Source organism: Podarcis bocagei, assembly GCF_964188305.1.
Source record: "Podarcis bocagei genome assembly, chromosome: 7".
NCBI lineage: Eukaryota > Metazoa > Chordata > Lepidosauria > Squamata > Lacertidae > Podarcis > Podarcis bocagei.
Window position 1 is genome coordinate 31,067,128 of NC_138132.1, and position 22,797 is coordinate 31,089,924.

General features: G+C 47.3%; 1 protein-coding gene across 12 annotated transcripts in view; it reads left to right on the forward strand.

Moving 5' to 3' along the window:
- MAP7D1 (MAP7 domain containing 1) overlaps positions 1 to 22,797 on the forward strand; it is a 57,405-nt gene that overhangs the window by 23,456 nt on the left and 11,152 nt on the right. For 5 of the 12 annotated variants that reach the window (XM_081200025.1, XM_081200031.1, XM_081200030.1 and 2 more), the window contains exons 2-7: positions 5,506 to 5,964; positions 7,558 to 7,626; positions 11,582 to 11,748; positions 12,873 to 12,987; positions 17,406 to 17,516; positions 21,284 to 21,406. In XM_081200025.1, the coding sequence (XP_081056151.1) occupies positions 5,506 to 5,964; positions 7,558 to 7,626; positions 11,582 to 11,748; positions 12,873 to 12,987; positions 17,406 to 17,516; positions 21,284 to 21,406 (1,044 nt within the window). The remainder of the gene's footprint in view (positions 1 to 5,505; positions 5,965 to 7,557; positions 7,627 to 11,581; positions 11,749 to 12,872; positions 12,988 to 17,405; positions 17,517 to 21,283; positions 21,407 to 22,797) is intronic. The other 7 variants (XM_081200028.1, XM_081200033.1, XM_081200032.1 and 4 more) reach the window with 3 other exon arrangements.

Sequence of the window (22,797 nt, forward strand, 5' to 3'; positions counted from 1 at the left end):
TTGTCTGCACAAAACAAAATTGTGCAGCAGCTGTATTTTACTACCACAAAATTGCCACAAATCTGGCCTGAGGGGAGACCACAACAGAACACCACAAAACTGACTGACGGTGACATTAACTGGGAACTGAGAAACTGTTCCCATTAACTGGGAACTGGGAAAGTGAGTAAACAAAGGGTGGCAATTCTAGGAGGAAGGATTAGCTCAGAAGCAATCTGCCTTCCTCCCTCTTCTCCAAAACCCACTATTTTTGCAATCTGAATAGGTTGTGCTAAGGTAGCTGAGTGATGAGGTTTCCCCCTCCAGCTGCATAATTGGGGCGAGATGCAGAATTTAAGGCAAGTGCTTCATTGGCCAGGTGCACCAACAGTGTCTGCTGTGATCAGTTTTTGGAACCTTGTACCAAAGTCACATGCTGTGTTTCTGAAAACGGTAGTTACTTACAAAGAATATTCCTGTTTGAGCTTGCAGACTGACTCTACTATGGTCTTGCCATCAATGTGTCCCTATGTAGCAGGTGCCAAAGAAGGAAGGAGATCCGTACATCTCTGTGTCTGTCTTTGCCAGTGTTCTAGCTATATGGACAAAGAACAGGATATTGGTAAATCTGGAGCTGGAAGTTCTTACAAGAGCCTACAGTTACAGACAGTGGTGTAGGTACAGACCTACTAAACCATCTTATACTGAGTTAGGCGTTTGTTCATCTGTGCTGACTGGCGGTGAGTCTCCAGAATTTCAGGAAGGAATCCCTCCCAGCCTTGGCTGCGGATTGAACCTGGGACTTTCTGTATGGAGAGCATGTGCTCTGACACTGAGCTATGGCCCTTCCCCAGAGTAGGGCAGAGATGGGATAAAGCACAGCCACTTATTTCACAGCAAGAACAATGATGTCATCTCCCAGGGCACTATTTGCCAATCCTCTGAATGCCAAATATTGGGGCTGGGGTGGGGACATAGCCAAAGAAACACATCAGAATAAAATTAAGGAAGAGTTGTGGTTCGCTGACAGAGCATCTGTCAGTGCCTGCTTACTCCCCCCCCGCCCCCCCCCCGCCAGGAACTCACCAGTTTGAGTGGTGAGGACAGCAGAAAGTGGGGGTGGGGATGCAAATTGCTAATGGGAGGGGAGGAGGCAAGGATCAAATGAGGAGCAGGGCTGTGTGTGTGTATGAGAGAGGAGAGCGTGTGGAATAGTTACACCCACTGTGAGGGATGAGGGAGAAATCCGATTCAGTTTAGAAGGAGTTTCAGAAGTAATTTATATTTAGCTAATTTGCACTTCTGAAACAATATGCATACCGAAACACTGTTGTCCTTCAGAATTTTCTGATTTTTCTGCACAGTTCCGTAGCCAAATAAAGTGTACAGAATGCATATACTGAGGTAAAGTATGCACAAAATGCGTATATTCTTGGAAATAGGATACAGTAATGGGGAAATTTCTTTGCGAAAATTGTATATTGGGGGAAATTGCAAGCAAATATTTGGAGAAATTCACATTAGAATGCTGGTGACTTTTCTTTGGGACTTAAAAATGATCATCCCAAACTCAAGTGGAAGTGTAGAGAACTCTTAAGATTTGAAAATGAGAAACTGAGAGAAACAAAAAAGGACAGATCCGACCATCCCTCACTTCCCTGCTGGCATGTGGCCCGCAAAGCGTTAGCTGACGGGATATGTGGCCCTTGGGCCAAAAAAACAACAGGCCACTACCCATGATGTAGAGACGATACCAATGGCTGGACTCCGTGTAATTGCCTTCCTAAAATTAGCAGCTTGGAAAAGAAAGGCTGTTGCACAGTGGCAGAAGGCCATCAAAGAAGGGCCAAGTCCGTCCTCTCTCGACAGACGTGGCTGCAGAAACAGCTGTCTTCAGCAGACCCTGCCAAATGTCATTCGGAAGTTTCTGGGAAGAGTCATGGTGGGCTTTCTTTTTGCAGTCCTGCTTCTTTTCCCCGCTTCTTCAGGCAGCAGTGACGTTTCCCCAAGACCTGCCCCCCAAATCACCTGGATACTCTGCCGCAGCTGTGGCATGGGTCTTAATTAACGTGGATTGGAAGAACGGCTTTGTTAGTCAAAACATTAATTACGATAGCGCAGGAAAGCCCACACCACTACCCCTGCTTGGCATTCCTGGGTGGCATGATTAAACTGATTTGGCTGTGGAAGAGCAGCAGAATGAAAAGGAAATTTGTTAATGCCGTTTGGAATAAACTTGCAGCGCTGTTTGGAATCGATTTCTCAAACGCTCTGGGGTCTAGTTGTCTCCAGATCTCCTTGCCAACCGCCATCCCTTCCGTACTTGCCACTCGGTTGTTCTCCTCCACCGCTCCCCCCCCCCTTATTTCCACCTCCCTCTCTCTTTACTTTCTGTCTGCTGAGGTCCCTTTGTCTCGTGCATGGAAATGCACCATCCATCATTACCCAACAGAGCGATTCTGTTGACTGTGCAACTTGTAGCTGCTAATTACACAATGCAGAGATGGTTAAAGGTTTAAAGGAATGGCGCGGGGGATTGGGGATAGCAGAAAATATACAGCATTTTCTGTTGGCTGCATGTCTCTTGCCAGAGAGGAAGGTGGTGGGGCCAGAGTTCAGAGGCAGAGCACAAGCTTCATGAGCAGACGGTCCCTGATTCAATCCTGGGCACCTCGAGTCTTAAGAAAGGAACAGTGGGCAGGTGATGAGCAAGACCAGGAGGGCACCATCATGGAGTCCACTCCCCTCTGCTCCGAAGACACTGTTACATCTTCTTCACACAGGGCATGAAGCTGTTGTGGAGTTGGTCCCCACAGGAGGCAGTGATGGCAACCAACCTCTATGGCTCTAAAAGAGGATCAGACAAAATGCATGGAGTGTCGGAGGTGTCACGTGGCTGGGGCAACTCTGTCAGATGGCCAGGGTGCAAATAAAAAAAAATCATTATAAAAATTGTTATGTCTCTGAATATCAGTTGCTGGGTATCTCAAGGGGGTCTGTGGTTTGAGATCAGATTTTTGGGTTAGATGGGCCTTTACCCTGATTCAGTAGATCCCTTCCTATGCTCTTAAGCTCTTACCTTTCTCGCCCCCCCCTTATATAGTTGCTTTTAACTGCTTGTCTTTTGTTTCTATCTTAAGTTTTGTGAGCTATAATCACCTTTATCCCTTTCCTCTTTTTAAGTCTTATGTGCTTTATTTATTAGCATGTTTTTATCTTATGCTGGTCTGTGACTGTAATAAAGTTTGGTGATGGTACCTCTCTGAGGACCGAGGCCCAAAAAAGCCCCTTCTAGTGAAGGCTGAACTATAGTGGGCTTCAGGGGACTGATAGAATGAGACTCCCTAAGGTGTTTCCGTGTGACGCTTTGCTACTGCTCCTAATAATCATAATCATAACAATTTATTATTTATACCCCGCCCATCTGGCTGGGTTTCCCCAGCCACTGTGGGCGGCTTCCAACAAAATATTAAAATACAATAGTCTGTCAAACATCAAAAGCTTCCCTAAACAAGGCTGCCTTCAGATGTCTTCTAAAGGTCTGGTAGTTGTTTTTCTCTTTGACATCTGGTGGGAGGGCATTCCACAGGGTGGGTGCCCCTACCGAGAAGGCCCTCTGCCTGGTTCCCTGTAACTTTGCTTCTCGCAGTGAGGGAACCGCCAGAAGGCCCTCGGCGCTGGACCTCAGTGTCCAAGCTGAACGATGGGGGTGGAGATGCTCCTTCAGGTATACTGGACCGAGGCCAGCACGACCCGAGTGCAAGAGCAAGTCTTTCCACTTGCTCAGGGAGAAGGGATGCATCCAGATTGAAGAGCAGAGAGGATATATGTGAGGATAGGACAACCTCTTGCCTTAAAGGCGGCCTCTCTGTTTACAGCCAGAGTGATGATGGAGGGTTGTGACACAGAGATGCAAGGGACAAAGGTGACTCAGATCAGGAATTCCTGCAAGCTGAGAAGCATGTTTAGCAAATTATCCTTGCTATGAAGCTCTGCAAGAAGAAGGCAGAAAACAGCAGCATAACAACTTAGTCACCGGTGAGTCCAGGCTGGGGGAATGCTCATTCCAAGAGCTCAGCATGGCAAATGACTTCTAAATATGAAAATAACTATCCAAGGCTAGGAGTTTGTGTTAACTGCTGTTCTTTTCTTTTTTTTAACGGTCCACCTGGACCCTCCAGATGTTTTGGGCTATTTGCCCCAGCCAGCACAGCTGGAGGACCCTAGGTTGGAGAAGGCTGCTTTATTTTGCAATATCCCTTTAACTTTTTACATGACCTCCCACGGATGTCAAGAATTGCTCCTGACATTGTGTTTAGTGTAGCTTTGAGGGGGCTTTGATCTGATGGAGGAGCTTCTCTGAGTCGGAACACTTGCAAACCCCCACTTTTCCCGTTCAAAAATAATGGCTTGATGCAGGATATTTGGTTTCCACTTGTTGCTCACCCCCAGGCCTTTTTGTTGCCACTGTGTCCCCTCCCTTCCCCAGGACTTTTCTCTCCCTTGAATCTTGACCGCTAGCTGGCTGGCCTCACCCCACCCTCTCCCCTGCCTCTTCTTCATGCCTTCCATCCTGCAGGAGTCTGCAAGGAGCTTCCTTCAGCACAAGACAGGGCAAGCATTTGTAGCCTTCTTTTGTGGCTTCCGCCAGGTCTCACGCTGGACATTCTTGTTCCATTACTTAATTGTTGTCCGCGAAGGACTCTGTTGCTACGAGGGAGGTGTGTGTGTGTTGGGGATGGCGGTGAATTATGTAACTGGAAGCAGGAGTGAATTGTTGACTCTTCCTGGTCCAGATTGAGAGCACCTGGGGGCGGAGGGTGGGAGTGAGTTTCTCCCCCTACATGAACCAGCTAATAGAAAGTGTAAAATATTTGTAGAACCTGAGATAGGAGGCACTGTTATTCTCTTTTTTTTGGAAAGAAACTATCCTGCTCCCCCACTTTTCAGTGCTTTCTTTTGCACATGCATGCACACATAGACACCCTGGAAAAATCCTGTGGATGCCTGTGCTCCAGGCAGGGTAGGTGGGTAGAAGAATGGGGACCCACAGCTCCTTTGAAGTCCTCCATCTCCATTTAACAATTAGAGGAGGGAAGCTTGGAAACAGCCGCCTCAGGAAATCTCACAGAAGCAAAAAGTGAACTGCACTTGGTGTCAGGAGAGGGTTTTGTGTTTTGTGTTTGGCCTGCTGTGCGGATATTAGAGGTACAAGGACTCTATCGGGTGTGGGGGTGGGGAACAACCACCCTAAAGGTGGCAACTTTACATAGGGCCCATAAAACGATATTTTGCTGCTTCATCTGAGTATGCCAGTTTCCGGGCCTGAGGGAGAAGGGGTCTTTGTGCCCTGCTGGCACTGTGCCCAGCTGCGATTGCTGTTTACTTTAAATGAGCTGTGCCTGGCACCCCTGCCTCAAGCTGTGAGGGGAGGGAGAGATTGCTTGCCTAACTCTGGAGAGCTTGCCTGAGAAATATTCGGAGGGGGTCTCCTCATAAGCCTTCTTGCCTCCTTCTGTCTTACAGCCCCGGAAGGGACCCTCCCGGAAGCAACCCCGCTCCCCCTCAGTGAACGGACTAGCCATTCGCCTGCCACGGCGCGCCTCATGAGGGAGACAGAAACACACCCAAGTGACCAGCCTCTCCCTCCCCTCCCACCAGAAGCCACCCCTCTGCCGCCTGCTGCCGCTCACACAGGGGCAACGCCTCCTGCTCAAAATGGTCCCCCGGGTGTCAAGACTGCCACAGTGCCCCCTGTGGAAATGAAACCTTCCCTTCAGACTAACCAGGCCAGCCCACTGCCTGCCACGACGCTCCTGGCTGTGGAGGCCCTGCCCCCTAAGAATGGCCGCCCCCCGCCGATAGGTGCCCAGGCATCGCCTCCCACAGAAGAAGAACATCGCCAGGAAAACACCCAACAACCAGCACCCAAGAGCGAACAGCCTTCCCCTGCCCAGGGGCCTTCCAGACCCCGGACCAAACAAGGTATGTTTGGGGCATGTCAGGGGGTGGGGGCGGAACTCGAAGCGGATTAGAAATTTGCCGGGTGGGAATCTTTGTCACCACATAATTTTCCTGAACTGTTTATTTCTTGTGGAAAGACAGCAGATAAGTTTGCAGCTTCTCTGTTTGAAACACACACACACACACACACACACACACACACACACACACACAAACGGCAGCCAGGGGTTTGTCATTATGATGGGTGGGGTCTGCAGAAATAGAGAACCTCTGGCCTGTGGGCTTCATTAGGAACCCTAGGCCTCCCCCATTTGGAGTCTTTTATTCCATGGGCCACAGGCTCCCCATCTCTGTCCCATGTGAGTGTTGTTTTTATTCTTTATTTAAAATGCTTTCATTTCACCTTTCGGTACAAAATGTTCTAGACAGTTTGCGCTAAAAATTACAGCAATATAATAAAACAATTTTAAAAACCTGTGGTAAGAAATACAATAAGGCAACAGGAGAAAGGATTCCCCCTCATAATGCTAAAACTTGTGGACATCTGAGGATTGTTGGAAGATTCAAGTGAGAAAAAAGAAAGTACAAGAAAGTACTTTTTCACGCAGCACCTAGTTAAATTATGGAACTCACTACTGTAAGGGGGAAGTGATGGCCACCAAAGTGGGTGGCTTTAAAAGAGGAATGAATGCCCAGCTATGGAGGAAAGAAAACATCTTCTTCCGTAAATCTCTTCTTGTGCAACCAGCCTGGAAATGTAGCAGGCTAGAAGAGCAGGAGATTGATTCCTCTGTCTCTCCTCCTCCTCCTCCTCCATTTGACTTGGTAGAAGGCAACATTACATTCTGGCCTGCTGAGAGATGAGTAGCTTGCGTTTCCATGCTGCCCAGGGAGAAGAGGGCCTCCACTCCCCTGAGTCCATCATGGAAATAGCTAGTACAAACATTTGCAAGCTAGTAGTTTTTTTGCCTATTTATGTGCCTGGCTTGATAGCCTTCTTCTTCTTCTTCTTCTTCTTCTTCTTCTTCTTCTTCTTCTTCTTCTTCTTCTTCTTCTTCTTCTCCTCCTCCTCCTCCTCCTCCTCCTCCTCCTCCTCCTCCTCCTCCTCCTCCATGGGGTATATTGCCACAAGGCATCTAGATTTGGCTCCCTGAGTTGGTGCTAGAGAAGGACGCATGATGACTGGCAGAGTCACAGTACCATCTGCAGCAGTTCTCTTGCTTCTTTTCAGATTTTTGGTCCTACTTGGAGTCTCAGTCCTCCCTGTTCATATTATTTGCTGTGTGATTTTACTCTTCCTTACTTGTCTTCCTTCTCCTCTCCACCCTGCTGTTTTACTTCTCTAAAAATATAAACATTGATAGTTTGTTTTTTGTTTCTCCTTTATTATTATTATTATTATTAATAATAATAATAATAATAATAATAATAATAATAATACTGCTGCCAGTGATGCCACTGGTGTGACCCCCTTCAGATCCAAGTGGGACACAGTAGTCTAGAAAGACTGGTGCAGACATGAAGAGGATTTGATGAACGTAGGGGTTGCAGGGGGTGGGGTGGACTTGTACATGACTTTTCTAACTGGCCTAACCTCTCCCTTCTCTTCCCCAGATACCCAGAAGGCGCAAGCCAGACACAAACTTGCTCGAGAGCGACGGGAAGAACGAGCCAAACATCTAGGTAAGAAGCAAGCTTGTGTTTGTGGGGCAGAGGAAGCTTCAGGCCCTCTCCAGGCAACGAAGCTTTCAGATCTTCTGGGACCCTTGCCCTGGACCCTTTGGTCCATCTATCTATTGCACACTGACTGACAGTGGTCTCCAAGGTCTCATACAGGTGAGTGAGAAGGCAGATGAAGAAGGGAGCAGTCTCTTTGTCCCTCCTCTACCAGTCAACTTAATTTCTGTGATGGCCATGAAGGAAAGCCGCTTCTTCCACAGCTGGCACACAAAGTAGACTGCCAAAAGGGGCACAGATTGCTTTGTGATTCCTCTGCCAGTCAGTCCACCTGATAGACAGCAGAATGGGGTTTTTTTTTACCTGCTAAGAAACTAGAGCCCTGATCCTCCAGGACTCTAAATCACCCAGAGAGCATCTCTGAATAAACAGGGCAGGCTCCCTATGGCAGACATTCAGCCCCTGACACGTGGATGGCTGCAGGATTGGCAACAGGGACATGCAGTAGTGTCCCTGCACCCTCCCACAACAGTAATTCTGCGTGTGCGGAGTCTGGGAGAACATGACTTTGCACGGCTCTTGTATTTTGAGAAAATTCATCTCTCACGTGTACCAAATTGTGAGTGGGAGAGAAATCATCACACTCCTTCATTCCGTTGGGCCAGCAAGTCTAGACCAGTGTTTCCCAAACGTTTTTGGGCAACGGCACACCTGTTTACTGAAAAAAAATCTCGCGGCACACCACCATTAAAGCCCCGCCCCGTGACGTCAGCGCGCAGCGTCACGCCGGGAGGGACGCACAAAAGTGAAAGTTTTTCCCCTCCCCCTTGCCGGGGAACCTCCAAGCTTTGGGCAGGCAGGCAGGCAGAGCTGGGAAGGGGGTTTCCAGGGGACACGGCAGCTCCTCGAAAGGCTTCTCTCAGCTGCGCTCAATCCTCCTCGGAGAGGATTTCCCCTCCGGTCCCATTCCTTCGTTTGGGGCATCGCTCCGGCTGCTCCCTCTCCCGCCGCGCAGGAGCGATGCCTCTCTCTGGCTCTCCCTCCGCGCAGGCTGAGGGAGGGAGGGAGGTGCGCGTGTGACCCGTCTCTGCTGGGAGACCAAACCCAGCGAGGCAGAGTCGCACGGAGGCGCCCAGGCAGCGCTGCCGGCTGCGAGGAGGAGCGCCAGGCAGCAGCAGGAGGCGCGGCCTCTCCTCGCCGCCGCCGCCCCGCCTCTCGCCGCCCGACTCGCCCGCCTCCCTCCAGGCATCTCGCGGCACACCAGCCGATGTCTCACGGCACACTCGTGTGCCGCGGAACACCGGTTGGGAAACACTGGTCTAGACAAACACACAAACTTCAGCCAGTTATGCATCCCCCTTCTGCCCCCGTCATGTGCATCTGTGAGATGTGTTGTAGGTAATGTCTTGGCAAAGAAGATTCCTTTCCCATGCAGTAGACCTCCTCTAGTCATTAATTTTGCTGGGTGCTGCTCTCTGTTCTGCGGCCTCTCTCCTGCTTTCCCTCTGCACCGCACTGCCCACACCATCACTCCCCCTCCTAATACTTTTGCCGCTCCAGTCTAAATCACTTTCCACCCTCATTCCCCCATTGTTTGGCCTGAATGTGTTTTTCAGGCCAGCTTCCCAATCCCTTTGTTGACTGCATTGCCCCTCCCTCCCTCTCTGCTAGTATCCTGATCCACTTTGTTGTTTAGGGTCTTCCCCCCTCTCCCCCCCCCCAGCTTGCTGTCACCAGCTGTGGGCTTCATCCCTGAAGCTAGGGGTTCAGTTACTGCAACCCACTCCTTGTTTGAGTGAATTCCTGCAGGATTTTCCCTCATTCCTTCCAACTCTCCTGCCAACCCAGCTTTCCATTGCAGATAGGTCCTATTTTTATTTAGCTAAAATATTTGTGCCCTGCCTTTCAAAGTTTGCTTCAAGGCAGCTTGCAAGCATTTGAAAGCATTGTGCATGCAAAATGCATAAAAACAATTAAACGATAACCTTAAGTCAAAGTCAGTTTATTTATATACCATGTCCCACAAAATACAACTGTTCTCTAAAGCGGTTCGCATATTTAAAGCAGTCTAAATGCAGCAGAGTAATAACTGCATAATAAAAAGTAGAATTATCACTGCAATAACGTAACAACATAACACTAAACAAATCAACAATTAACTGTATATTTAACATCCATCAAAATTAAAGTGAGCATAAAGTTCACCAGTCAATAAAGTAAAAGTATCCAATAACTTCACATCCAGAAGTGGCCCCAAAGCATTAGCAATGAGCAACCGCTCTCCTTCATCGTTTATACCAGAAACCCCTCTCAGTAGTTCTTCTGGAAGCAGCTGCTTTATGAAGGCTCCCAGTGCAGGAGGATAGAACAAGGCAGGTGGAAGCAGCCACCTATCCCCTCACCTAACTTTAAAAGTGCAGACATTCTCCTTCTTTACACTACAACCTCTTCAAATCTCCTCCCACCTTCTCCCCCCCCCCAAAGTAAATAAATAAAATCCCTAATGAAAAGGCAGGCCTAGTTATCACGAGCATCAGATGAGCTAGTCGGCCTCTTTCTGGACTGTTCCCAGGCCTGGCATCAGCACAGAAGCGAATGCCAGGGCCCTGTTGTAGCTAGTGCCAGCTCCCGCTTTCTAATGTTTAATATTATTTTTTAATGGTCCAGCGCTGTGAAGTGATGCACTGGGGAAAGTTGTAACCATTGGTCTGCTTCTTAGCCCCAGTGACTTAGGGCTTTGCCCCTGAGGTGCAGGTCGAGGGTACGACCCAGAGGCAGTGGGGATGAGGAACATGATGGTGGCAGTAATGGCTGTAGTTAAAGGGGAAGGGCCACAGCCCAGTGGCAGAGCATCTGCTTTGAATGGAGAAGGCCCTAGGCTCAAGCGCTGGCATCTCCAGGTAGGGCTGGAAAGCCTTGTCTGAAACCCTGGAGAGCCTCTGCCAGTCACATTGAACTAAATGGGCCAATAGCCTGACTCAGTATAAGGCAGCTTAATTGTTTGGTGAAGGGCCATAGCTCTTGGAGAGCATCTGCATTGTGTGCAAAAGTCCCAAGTTTGATCCCTGGCATGTGTAAGCATGAAGGCCCAGCATCAATATCTGACATCCTAGTGCTCATCAGAGCCCATCAGAGCTAACATCTGCCCTCCATGCCTGCTGGCTGGATCTGCAACATGCCATCTAAATTTCCCACAATACTCTGCCATTATCAGAGTTTAGTGACTCTTTTCCAGCCAGGCTAATGGGTGGGCACATGTCCTGTGAGGAGAGGACATGGCTGGGGAAGAGGTGTGGCCTGGGGAAAGTCCCAAACATCAGGCAAAAGGAGGCCTCGAGGGTGTGGTTCTCCACCTCTTCCTTGGGGCTGATGGGAGTTGCAGTTCAAAACACCTAGAGGGAGCCAGGTTGGCAAGAACTGTTCTGTTGTATTCTGTCTCAGAATTTCCATCCCTCCGCATCCAGCCTGCTATATGTTCCCTAGGTAGCGAGCTAAAAGCGATAATAATGTACATTCATTTTAAATAGTTTTTAAAAGCTGAACAAGAGGCCATATCATTTTAGACAAATATATGGAGGAGAAGATCTGTTAGTGGCTATTAGGTGCTATGAGGCAAATGGTGGGGGGAGGCTGTTGCCTTCATGCTGGGATTGCAAGATTCCTGGAAGGATCTGGCTATAAGCAGGAAGGTGGCAGAGTGTTTGTTTCAGATATATATATTCAGATTGCAAGACTTCCACAAAATACTCACCTTCTCTCTGCCTAAGGGACTTGTTGGATGAAATGAAAACCACACCGTTTCCTTGTAATGTAATATGTCCCAGGAGTGAGGAAGTTTGTGTGTGTGTGTGTGTGTGTGTGTGTGTGTGTGTGTGTGTGCAGACAAGGCTGGCTATGCACTACATTGCTTTATCTCTTCTGTCTACTTTCCTCCCTCTTTATTCCTTGGTCTTTGCCCCAGTAGCTGCCAAGCGGGTCCTGTGGCTGGAGAAGGAGGAGAAGGCTCGGGTGCTGCGTGAAAAGCAACTGGAGGAGCGGAGGCGGCGACTGGAGGAGCAGCGGGTTCGTGCCGAGAAGCGGCGAGCTGTGCTGGAGGAACGCCAGCGTCAAAAGCTGGAGAAGAACAAGGTGGGCTTGGGGTAGCTTGGGAGCAGGAAGGGAGGCAGGCAGAGGGGAGGAGAGCCGGCAACAAGGCACATGAAGAAGCAAGCTGCGGATTGCAGTGCAACTGCCAGGCAGCAGGAAAAGGAATTACATAGGACAAGGGTAGCTATTAACCTGTGGTCCTCTGCAAATGCATGTTGGACTACAGCTCCCTTCAAAATAATAATACAAAACCAATACAGTCGTACCTCTACCTACGTATCCCTCCGGATACGTAATCTTTGAGTTACGGCCATGGCAAACCTGGAAGTGTATACTTCCAGATTTCTTGGCGTGCGCATCCGCAGAAGCGCTCAATCGTGCTGCGTGTGTGAACAGAAGCGTGCCTCAATTTACATTATTTTCAGGGTGTGAACGGACCCCTGGAATGAATTAAGTTCATATCCGGAGGGTCCACTGTAGTATGATAATAATACAGAAAAACAGTGTTTTCTAAGTAATAAAATCCAACAGCATTAAGCAGCAAAATATCTCTGTTATTCTATTCTCCAGAGATCTGAATTAATTATTTTGACACCTTCAGAGCCTTTTAGTGGTTTGTGGTTTGGAGAGGGACTTTTCACTGGGTGGGTGGGCGGGCACTTTGCTTATGAAATACCTTTTCCAAAAAGGTAAACCAAGCAATGTCATATCCACCTAGAGATCTTGGGGAAGGGTTTTTGTCTCCTCCTTTGTTATTCACTCCATCCAAACCCTTACCCCCAAGGCTCTGAAATGGCAATTGAAGGTTTAGTGTCTCTCACAGAACGTAGAAAGCTGCCTTTATCTTCAGTCAGACCATTGGTCCATCTCACTCAGTATTGCCTACAGGCCTACACTGACTGGCAGAGGCTTTCCCAGGATTCAGATGCCAGTCAGATGCTATGGAGATGCCAGGGATTGAACCAGGGGCCTTCTGCACACAACGGCACCCCCCTGCCCCATAGATGATACAAGGCTTGTTTTTACAGGATAGGCAGCTGCCTTATACAGTCAAAGCAATGGTCCACCTAGCTTAGTACTGTCTATGCTGGCTGGCAGCAGCTCTCTAGGGATTCAGACAGAGGCTCTGTCCTTCCTGACTCCTCCCCTTTCCCCTTCTTCATCAGGAGCGATATGAAGCTGCCATCCAGCGCTCAACAAAGAAAACCTGGGCTGAAATCCGGCAGCACCGATGGTCGTGGGCTGGTGCCCTGCACCAGGGCTCCCCTGCTCACAAGGATGGTGAGTGGAGACACTTGGCACATGTGCATCTTTGTATGGGCACAGACATGCATCCACTGGGGGAGGGGGGGGAGCCAATAAATAAGCGCATGTAGGCTGACCAGAGTGAGCTCGATAGGATCACTAATGGTAGCATGGGGAGAGTGGGGCTCAGTGCTTTTGCACGTGCATGCGCTTGATCAAGAAGGGGGCTTTGCATGCTGATTTGTAATTAGATTGATTGCAAACCAGCCCTTTTTGCATGGGGGCAGCTGGCCTTGTATTTGCAGCTTGCTGTTCAGTAGGGCCACTAGCCAGTGGATGCTCTGGCATGGTAACTATGGTGTTGGATGCGCTGGTGTGGTGACACCCCTTCCTTGCCTCCTGCTATTCCGAACCTCCCACATCTGTTTCCTCACTTGTTTGCATTTTCTGGACATCAGGTTTTGCAAGAGAGTGACATAACGCAGGTCTTCTTGGGGCTGGGCAGTGAGGCACATGATGCTGTTGGCTCAGTTGATTTAGTCCACAGGCACTGGCAGCACAAGCTTAGGTGTAAGGCTTTTTTTGTAATTCAGGGCACAAACATATAAGGGCTCAGTATCTGCAGAGGAATTTTCCTTCCCAAGAAGCTATGATTTGTGATCGAAGATAGTTTCGAGCCCTTATGGTTGTAGAGAAGAGCTTGCAAGAGAGTTCGCAGTTTGTTATGCAGGCTTAGAAGGGCTCCCTGCAGACAGCAGACAAGGCAATAATCAAAGCTTGCCTGGTAACCTGTGGTGAGTAACGATTCCCTCCAGGCAATCAGACAGTGAAACTTTGCTAAAATCAGTTTTTTTCTTCTGGGCCATGAGTGATTAGCATAGCTATATCTGGACAGGCAAGCAAGTGAAAATGTTTGTGGACTAGTAATACTTAGGGGTTATTGCAGTGCTCAGTTTGGTTTTGAACTCTGAAGTCCTGAGTGGGCTGGGACTAAACCTCCTCCTCCTAATTAGCACTATAACCACTTTAGAGTGTAAGAAGCACTTTACATGCATTACGGTTTTGGAATCCTTATAGCAGCCTTGTAAGGTAGGTCTTTTGGCCATGACTGCTGTTAAATGGAACCCCCATGATCAGGGGCGGTATACCTCTGAGTACCAGAGTCTGGAAACAAACCTTAGGGGAGAGGGCTGTTGCATTCATGCCTGCTTGTGGGCTTCTTGGAGGCACCTGATTCGTCGCTGTGGGAAACAAGATGCTGGACTTGAATTACCTTTGGCCTGATCCAGTGGGGCTTGCTTTACTTTCTTATGTAGATCAGTGTTACTGTCCTAGCTGGGAGAGAGGAAGTGGCTTGCCTAAAGTCAGCTCAGTGAGTTTATTGCAAGGGCAAAATTCAATGTGGGAACTTCCTGACAAACAACTCACTCTCCTCTCCTCTCAAGAGAGATCCTCTTCCTATAGAAGCCCTCTGATCAGGAACTGGGGACCCTCCTCCCAAGTCCTATATTTTTACTTGGTTATAGGGCAACGGTTGTGGCCTCCTCTGTTTGGCTCCACCCTTAAGAATCTTTCTTTCATGAATGGAACCTCAAACAATGCAAACTTTTAAAAACAATTCCATATGCAACCATGTGCATGGAGTTGTTCTTAAATGTTTGCTTTGTTTTTTATATATAGAACTGTTTTTAACTGATGTGATACATTTCTTGTTTTACAGTTGTTAACTGTGTGTGTGTGTTTGTGTATGTTATAGTATATTTTATTGCTGTAACCCACTCTGTGACCTTCTGGTGAAGGACGGGTAAGAAATCTCATAAACAAGTTCCCAAACGCATCGGCTTTTCAGAAAGACCCAAACCATCTCATATTTCCACAGGCATTGGGCTGGTTATGAGTCTCACTTGAGGTTTTATGTATATGTGGATTAATGTAGTGTATTTATTTAATTGGCTTCCTTTGCTTTTTATAGTTTTGATACCACAGAGTATTTCAAATTTTATTAGCTGTGTTCGGTTTTGAGGTAGGAAAGGTCACTAGTCTAAATAAATAGCTAAATACCTTTCTGAAATGATAGGTACTAGGGTTCATGCCTGCTGAGAAACTTGCCCTTCAACCTGGATGTTATTACCCTTAGTCCTAGATGGACTGAGGTTGGTTGATGGGTGGTTACAATGGTGGCAGAAGGACACTCTATATGTGTTAAAGTACCTCTTTTAACATTATTTATTTGCTTGTTTGTGACTTTTGTGGCTGAGCAGGGAATCGGTACCCTGTCTCCCCTACTCCAAGACCACAACCGTTACAGCTCATGGGGACTGACTAAGAGCTTGATCACTGCATGTCTTTTCCAGTGGATTGTAATGACTTCTCACTGTGCCCTAGTTGTAATCTACACCTAGTATTGTGACTCTGTACAGGACAGCTCTTCCTCCAGGGCAGGGGCCATACCTTCTCCAAATTGCAGTTTGTTATGACAAGTGAGGCCTGCAACAAAATGTTGTGGCATATCCCCTCCTTCTGAGACAACCTTCCCACTTTAGTGTCCCACAGGCTGCTAGTTTGCAACTCCCATCTTTCCTTGCCATTGGCTGTGCTGGCTGGGGCTGCTATATTGTCCAAGAGGATCTGAGAACCCAAGGTTGGGGAACCTGATCTTAGAGGAATGCTTCCATCTAGAACTCCCGCCAGTCTGAAATATGAGCTTTGTTCTCACCGGGGAGGACTGCATTTTGCAAAAAGAGGACAAATCACATATTTTCCTTCCTCTGTTTCCCCCCGTTTGAGCTAGAAGGGTTTGAGTCAGCATCTTAGGCATTTTACAGCTCCGGGATACTCATTATAAGCTGTTAAGGTAGGTGTGGGGAACCCTAAATTTTGCTAAATTATAATTTCCATAATCCCTAGCCATGTGTGCTGGAGCTGAGGGGAGTTGTAGTTCAGCAAAATTTGGAGGGCCCCAGGTTCTCTATCCCTGCTGCCAGAGGAGTGAGAGGGGGAAACAAGTCATTGTGGAACTTTCTCTCATGGGGCTGCATCATAGTTCCTTCAAGCGAACTATACAACAAACTTAATATTTTACTATTATGAGCTATCTCACATATGTATCTCACATACATATATACCCAGAAAAAAACTCTTTTATTTCCCACTATCTCCTATCAAATTGCTGAGGGCCTGTCCAAATGCCATAGAAATCTCTCTTTGTCAGAAATTTGCCTCAGGGAAAATTTCTTCCACAGTTTACCTCAGAAAATGCAACCAACTGGGGCACCTGCATCTCCAGCGCTTTGCCATCTCTCTCTGTGGACTCTTAAAAAAGTACTAGATTTTAACAAAAGTTGTTGGACCACAGTTAATCTTATCCATTAATTTCAGGTATGACTAACATTGCATCTGACCCTATATGTTTTGACATCAGGCTTTCATCAGTTCTGTCCTTCCCCAGAATCAATGAAAGGCCTACTGAGTGGCAGGTGACTTGGTTGCCATGGCAGCGAACATGGGCTGGTGGGCTTTTGACGGTGATGGTGGGGTGGAAGGCCTGGCAAAAACTAACTACCAGTATCTACTGAACTATTATAACATCTTAGTAGTTGGGGGTACCAACAACTGCTAAATATTGAGAAAGAAGATCCAGCTATCTTTTGAGGCGTTTGGTTACCTATTCAGGCCCGAATCTCAGCATTGTTGCTTCAGAATGGAAATTCCTTCCTTGGAAAAACACAAATCTTGCCATTTTGATTTGAAACGTCTTGATTGTTTTCAGCCCAGTTTGTTGTTTGGTGTCTGAACCTGAAGAGGGACACACCTGTGGTTGGGCACAGCTATTTTCTGTACCACAGTCTGGCCTCCATCTTGTATTCGCTGTGATAATGGAAATGTTTCATAACAGCGTTCAGGGATGCCAGGAACCTGGTATTTAAAATCTGCTACTAAGGTCCCAGCCTATATGTATTAATCATGGCAGCTTGATGGGACCTGATTTTGATAAAAGTGCAGCAGGAGCAGGCTATGAATTGGTGCCTGTACTTTCTGCTTTGGATGTGGAAGGAAAGGGTACTAGGCTCTTTATATCTTACCAAACAGGGCGTTTTTGTTTCACAAAACCCAGGATGTACTGCTTTCCTGGAGCCGTATACTCTCAGGCAGTGAATGTGCCAACCCTCCTTGTGTCAGGCTGAGCCTTGGCATGCCATTGAACAAGGTGTGGTTGCGCTGTGGATCATCACGTGAACAGGTGGTGCTGGTCTTGTACCCTTGCAGACACGACACAAGATGGTGCAGGCTGGTGAACCAAACACCGCACTCCGAAACCCCTCCACCAAATGTCTCCGTTCCTTTCCTGCTCCTTCCACTGCATGACCTTTTGCCCTCTGCCGCTGCATGCTAGCATGTCCTCCACTTCCCACCCCCACCGCCCTTAACACCCGTGTGTCTTTTCCCTCTCGTAGGTGCGGGCAGGTGCTCCCTCTCTGCCGTAAATCTCCCCAAACATGTGGACTCTATAATCAACAAGCGCCTCTCCAAATCTTCCGCCACTCTCTGGAACTCGCCCAGTAGAAGTAAGAGACCCCTTGGGGCACCCAGCAGTGCCAGGGTGAGGGAGGGCAAGGGGCGATACTGATTTAAAACCTGTATCCATTCCTATCCCATTGGCCAAGGGCTGGCGAACACGTTTAAAGCAATTATTATTATTTTTTAAGATACCTATAACACCATAAGAGTTGGGGTAGCAATTCCGCCCAAGCACAGAAGTACAGAATTTGGTATTCAGCAAAGAATTCAACATTGTAAGAACCTCAGCTTTAATTATTTTTAAAATGCAAGTTTATAGTCCTCCTTTGTGAATATGGATCCTGAACGGCAGGGTATGCAATAGGGAAAGTAAACGGGTAGGTCTGGGTGATAGGCACAGTGATAACAGAGACCCTGTTGTGCCCACATATCTGCAGTATGAGGAGAAGGAGAGATTGTGGCTGAACATTAGGTGAAAGATGATGGCAATAAAAAGAGCCATTTGACAATGGAACCAATGGTCTAGATAAAATAGAGTTGGTGGGCTCTCCCTCGCTGGTGGTCTTCAAGCAGAAGTTGGACCAAGTCATGTGCCGGGAAGGCTCTCATTCTGGACTTCCTGCAACTAATTCTGATTCTGAGGAAACAAACCACTGCCCCAAATAATCATGGGAACTGTAGTTCGTTAAGCGTGCTGAGAGGTGTTAGGATATCCCTATTCTTTTCAATGAGTTACAGTTCCCAGAGTGGCTTAACAAACTCGCTTTCCCCAGAGAACACAGAGTAAGTGCCTTGGTGCCAGGCTCCATGCAAGATGATGGGGCACAAGGCAACCAGGTGCTGGATTTGGGCTGGGAGAGGGTCTGAGTAGGGAACGTGCTCAGATCTACCTCTTATGCAACACTAGGTTGCACCTTTTAGCCTGCAATATCAATGTGCTACTTTCACAGCCCAGCCCCTATGCTTCATTACTAACGCTGGTCTACTCTCCAAGGTTGGTTCTAAACTGTTCCTACTCTTCACCTCAGCCTAACTTCAACCTGCAATATTAACACTGGACTACAATGTAAAGGCTGTTATTTGAACACTTGCTTTTCAGCTGTATTCTTGCCATATTAGTTGCTCCTTTCCTATAGCTAATCCTAGGTTTGACGCCAGATAAAATAACCAGCCCTGGTCCGAATGATTCTTCCTTTGTGCCTGTCTGCCTTCCATTTTTTTTAAATAAAAAAATAGATATAGATACCACCAAATATACCAAAATCATTGAAAACAAATAAGTACTGTACTATAAAAGCAGCATTTAAAAGAAATGAGATAAGAATAAAAAGGTAAAGGTACCCCTGCCCGTACGGGCCATTCTTGCCAGACTCTAGGGTTGTGCGCTCATCTCACTCTATAGGCCGGAAGCCAGCGCTGTCCGCAGACACTTCCGGGTCACGTGGCCAGTGTGACGAAGCTACTCTGGTGAGCCAGCGCAGCACACGGAAACACCATTTACCTTCCCGCTAGTAAGCGGTCCCTATTTATCTACTTGCACCCGGGGGTGCTTTCGAACTGCTAGGTTGGCAGGCGCTGGGACCGAGCAACGGGAGCGCACCCCGCCGCGGGGATTCGAACCGCCGAACTGACGATCGGCAAGTCCTAGGCGCTGAGGTTTTACCCACAGCGCCACCCGCTGAGATAAGAATAGCAGTATTCAAAATCAACCAATTGGTTAGATAATAGTGAATGAGTTTAAATCCTGCCCTTTGAAAGGCAAGCAAGGATGGAGCCAGGCAGGTGTTCATGGGGAGAGTGTTCCATAATCTAGGTGTTCCTGCATCAGGGATGGAGACCCTGTGGCCCTCCAGGTGTTGGATGTCCAGCTATCATGGTCGGTGGCCACACAATCTAGGTCAGATTGGGGGGAAAGTGGTTGAAGATGGAAGAAGCCAGAATTGAGGGTAGGTAATATGGATGGAGGTGGAGATGCTAACCAGGTGTTGGGACATCTGTGGCATTGAGCCATTCGGACTCTTGCTTGCTGACAAGAGGAACAGTTAAGAAAGCTGGTTTTCATATAGTGCTTTCTGAGTATTCAAAATGGTTCATGCATACTATCACAGTTGTCCTTAAAAGACACTTGAGAGGCAGGGTGACATTATTGTCCCCATATTTCAGATCAGGTGGGTTGGCCTGAGGTTAAGAAACTAGGACTTTTCAATAGCCTGCCTGATTAGCTTGTGGCACAGAAGTGCTGTCTGGGGCTGATGGAATTTGTAGTCCAAAACATCTGGAGGGCAACGGGTTGGAGAAGGCCTGTCTATTTTATCTCAGTAATGCCAAGTGTGAGTGCCACTGGCTCCCCAAGGTCTCAGCTAGAGGTTGGGCAGTTACCTGAGCCTTTCCACCCCAATGAACTTTTAGCTGGAGATGTCAGGAATGAGTCCGTGCAAAACAAGCATACGTGACCACTGGTGCCCTTTGCAGAAGAACCTCTCGAACACACACACACACACACAGAGAGAGAGAGAGCGCTGACTTGCCACTGATCTTGGACACAGTGCTGAGATATACTTGCTCCACTTACTGCTCTTTCTACGCCCTTCCCAAGTCTCTCTCTTTCTCTCTGTGCTGCAGAGGATAGTATTTTTCCCCCTAGTTGTTTTGTTTCCTAGTTGCTTAGTGATGATTAAAAATACCCTGGCCATCTGAACAAGATTCCGGAAGAGGCTAAGTGAACAGCAGAGTGAGGCGAGGCCTGTGTCTGAGTCAAGAGGGGCCTGCAAAGAGAACCATTAGCCTCAGAAGGATTGTCCATGTGGAATGTAGGGTTGGGTGGTGCCCCCCACCCACGGAGAAGGGGCTTTACCCAGGGAAGAGTAGCATCCCATTCAAGGCTTTGAAAAATATATTTGTGTTATTTGTTACTCCTCTCCACCCCAACCCCAAAATTCTTCTGTTCCAAGTGATCGTTGAGAAGTGTCTCTATTTTATCTGATTTAATATAATCTTTTTTAAAAAACAAAAACGAAACAAGTTATGCTGTAAGCTTGGTACAGGAAGCAGTTCCTACAATATCTGACAACACAAAGATGAAATACCCTACCAAAAAAAAAGTTATGTGGTATTATTTAAAGTGAATTAAAAATCTGCCCAACTGTGACCATTGAAAATAAGGATTTCTTTCTGGAATATGCTTGAGTCCCATTGTGGGATATGTCATGTTCATACTTAAGCTACATACCTTTTGCTTCCTTCCCCCTCTTTGATACTGCAAACATCACATTTGTCAATATTGTGACTTGCTGCCTACTGGCTCAATCCGTACACTGAAGACTTTATCAGGTGCTCCTGGTCCAAATCTTAATATGTGTCAATACTGTTTGCCAAATCGTCTTCCTTGCCCTGAAAGTCAACTTGTCACTGCAGAAAGTCACTGCAGAGTCACTGCAGAGTCCTTTTACTCCTCGGGGGGGGGGGGGAAGGCTTTGGTTAGTTTCTCAACCAAGTGGACCTAAGTACAAGCCCTGCATCTGGCAGACACCTCTCTCTCTTCTAAACTGTTCCTCTACAACCAGCCCTGCATTTTGCTTAGGAAACAAAATGCCTTGTATTAGGTAGGCTTGGTCCCTGGCCTACTTTTGAGGAGAAAGTGATTCTGGAGTTTGTGCCTTGTTTGGAAGTCACCTGGAAGAAAACAACGAAATGGCGCCAAGACTCCCCTCAACTGAAAGCTGGAGGCTGAAGCTGGGCCTTGCAGAGTTGTTGAAACTGGAACTAGCAGGTCTTGGCCTAACTAGGAGCATTTTGTCTCCCTTTCCCCCACCAGATCGTAGCCTACAGCTCAGCCCCTGGGAGAGCAGCATCGTGGACCGACTCATGACGCCAACACTGTCTTTCTTGGCACGCAGCCGGAGTGCTGTGACACTTGCCGGCAACGGCAAAGACCAGGGTAAGTGGGAGCAGATGAAGGAACTGAAATGATATTGAGGGGGAGGACTTGTCCCATCTCTGGTTCAACACTATCACGACTGGGTGGGGATAGTTCTTTTCTGCCAGGGCTGGCCCAAGACATTTTACTGCCTGAGGTAGAAGAGCAAATGGCACCACTCGCCCACCCACCCACCCACCCACCAACCAACCAACCAACCAAGTCAAGGTGATTTGAACACCAAAGACCAGCCAAGGCTCTCTCTCAACACTGGCAGAAACAACAACAGCAGTGATAAATTACATAATTTAATGATATTTGTGACACCTAAAATCCGCTGCCTGAGGCAGCTGCCTCACTCTGCCTAATGGTAGAGCTGGCCTTGATGCAGCACCTTTGCTGTTCTGCTAAACCCCTTCGTAAGTCCCACACTTTGAATCCTCCACCCTCTTCTTATAAGCATGTAACCCCTCCCCTTTGTCCCATTTAATTGGTGGGGGAAAGAGACACCCTTTTACTACTAACCATTGTGCCAAATGAGTATGAAACACAACTAGCACTTCATTTGTTTTCACCCAACTCTCATCTTTATTCATTTACAAAACTTGTATCCCAACTCCCCCCTCCCGCTTTTTTAAAGCAACCTCCATGTGGCTTACAATTTGAAAGCAGGAACAGAACATCATTAATTAAAACAATATAAAATCAGTGCTACAGTGTAGCAAGGATAAAACAGTAGTGTAATGAAGGGTATCAGCCAGATGAATTTAGCATGTTTCATCAATATTTCTAAAGCAGCTGTATTAGTACTTCGTATTTCAGAATGAGATATTTTAGAAGCAAAATTAAGGAATGCTAATTATGCTTAGCTTGCCCTCTTTTCAGTACATTGGACTCCGCTACATTAGTAAAGAAACAGCGATTTGAATGCACTATAAACATGCAACACCAGATGGCACCAGAGAGCAGGAAATTTTGAAACATGATTTTCCAGAGAGGTTTTTTTCTTTTGTTATAATGATCTAATTTCTGAGTTATTTATAGGGTGTGTCCCCCCACCCAGCCCATGGGTCTAGATCCACCCATTGTCCGTAAAGGTTGTGAGTGGGAACAAAGTAGTATCTCTGTATTGTCAGATTTCATTTACAGACTTTTATTTGCAAATTGTTTTATCTTTCACCTGTGCTTTGGAACTCCCTGCCTAGTGTCCCACATTCTATTGTTTTAGATGTCTGCTGAAAACTTATTTTTATTTCAGCAGCCCTACCCAGGCACACCATTTACTTATATGTGTTTGTTTTGTGTGTGTGCGCGTATATGTTTGTGGGTATCAGCTGTGCTTTATCTACAATTGTATTATGTACAGTGGTGCCTCGCAAGACGAAATTAATTGGTTCCACAAGTTTTTTCTT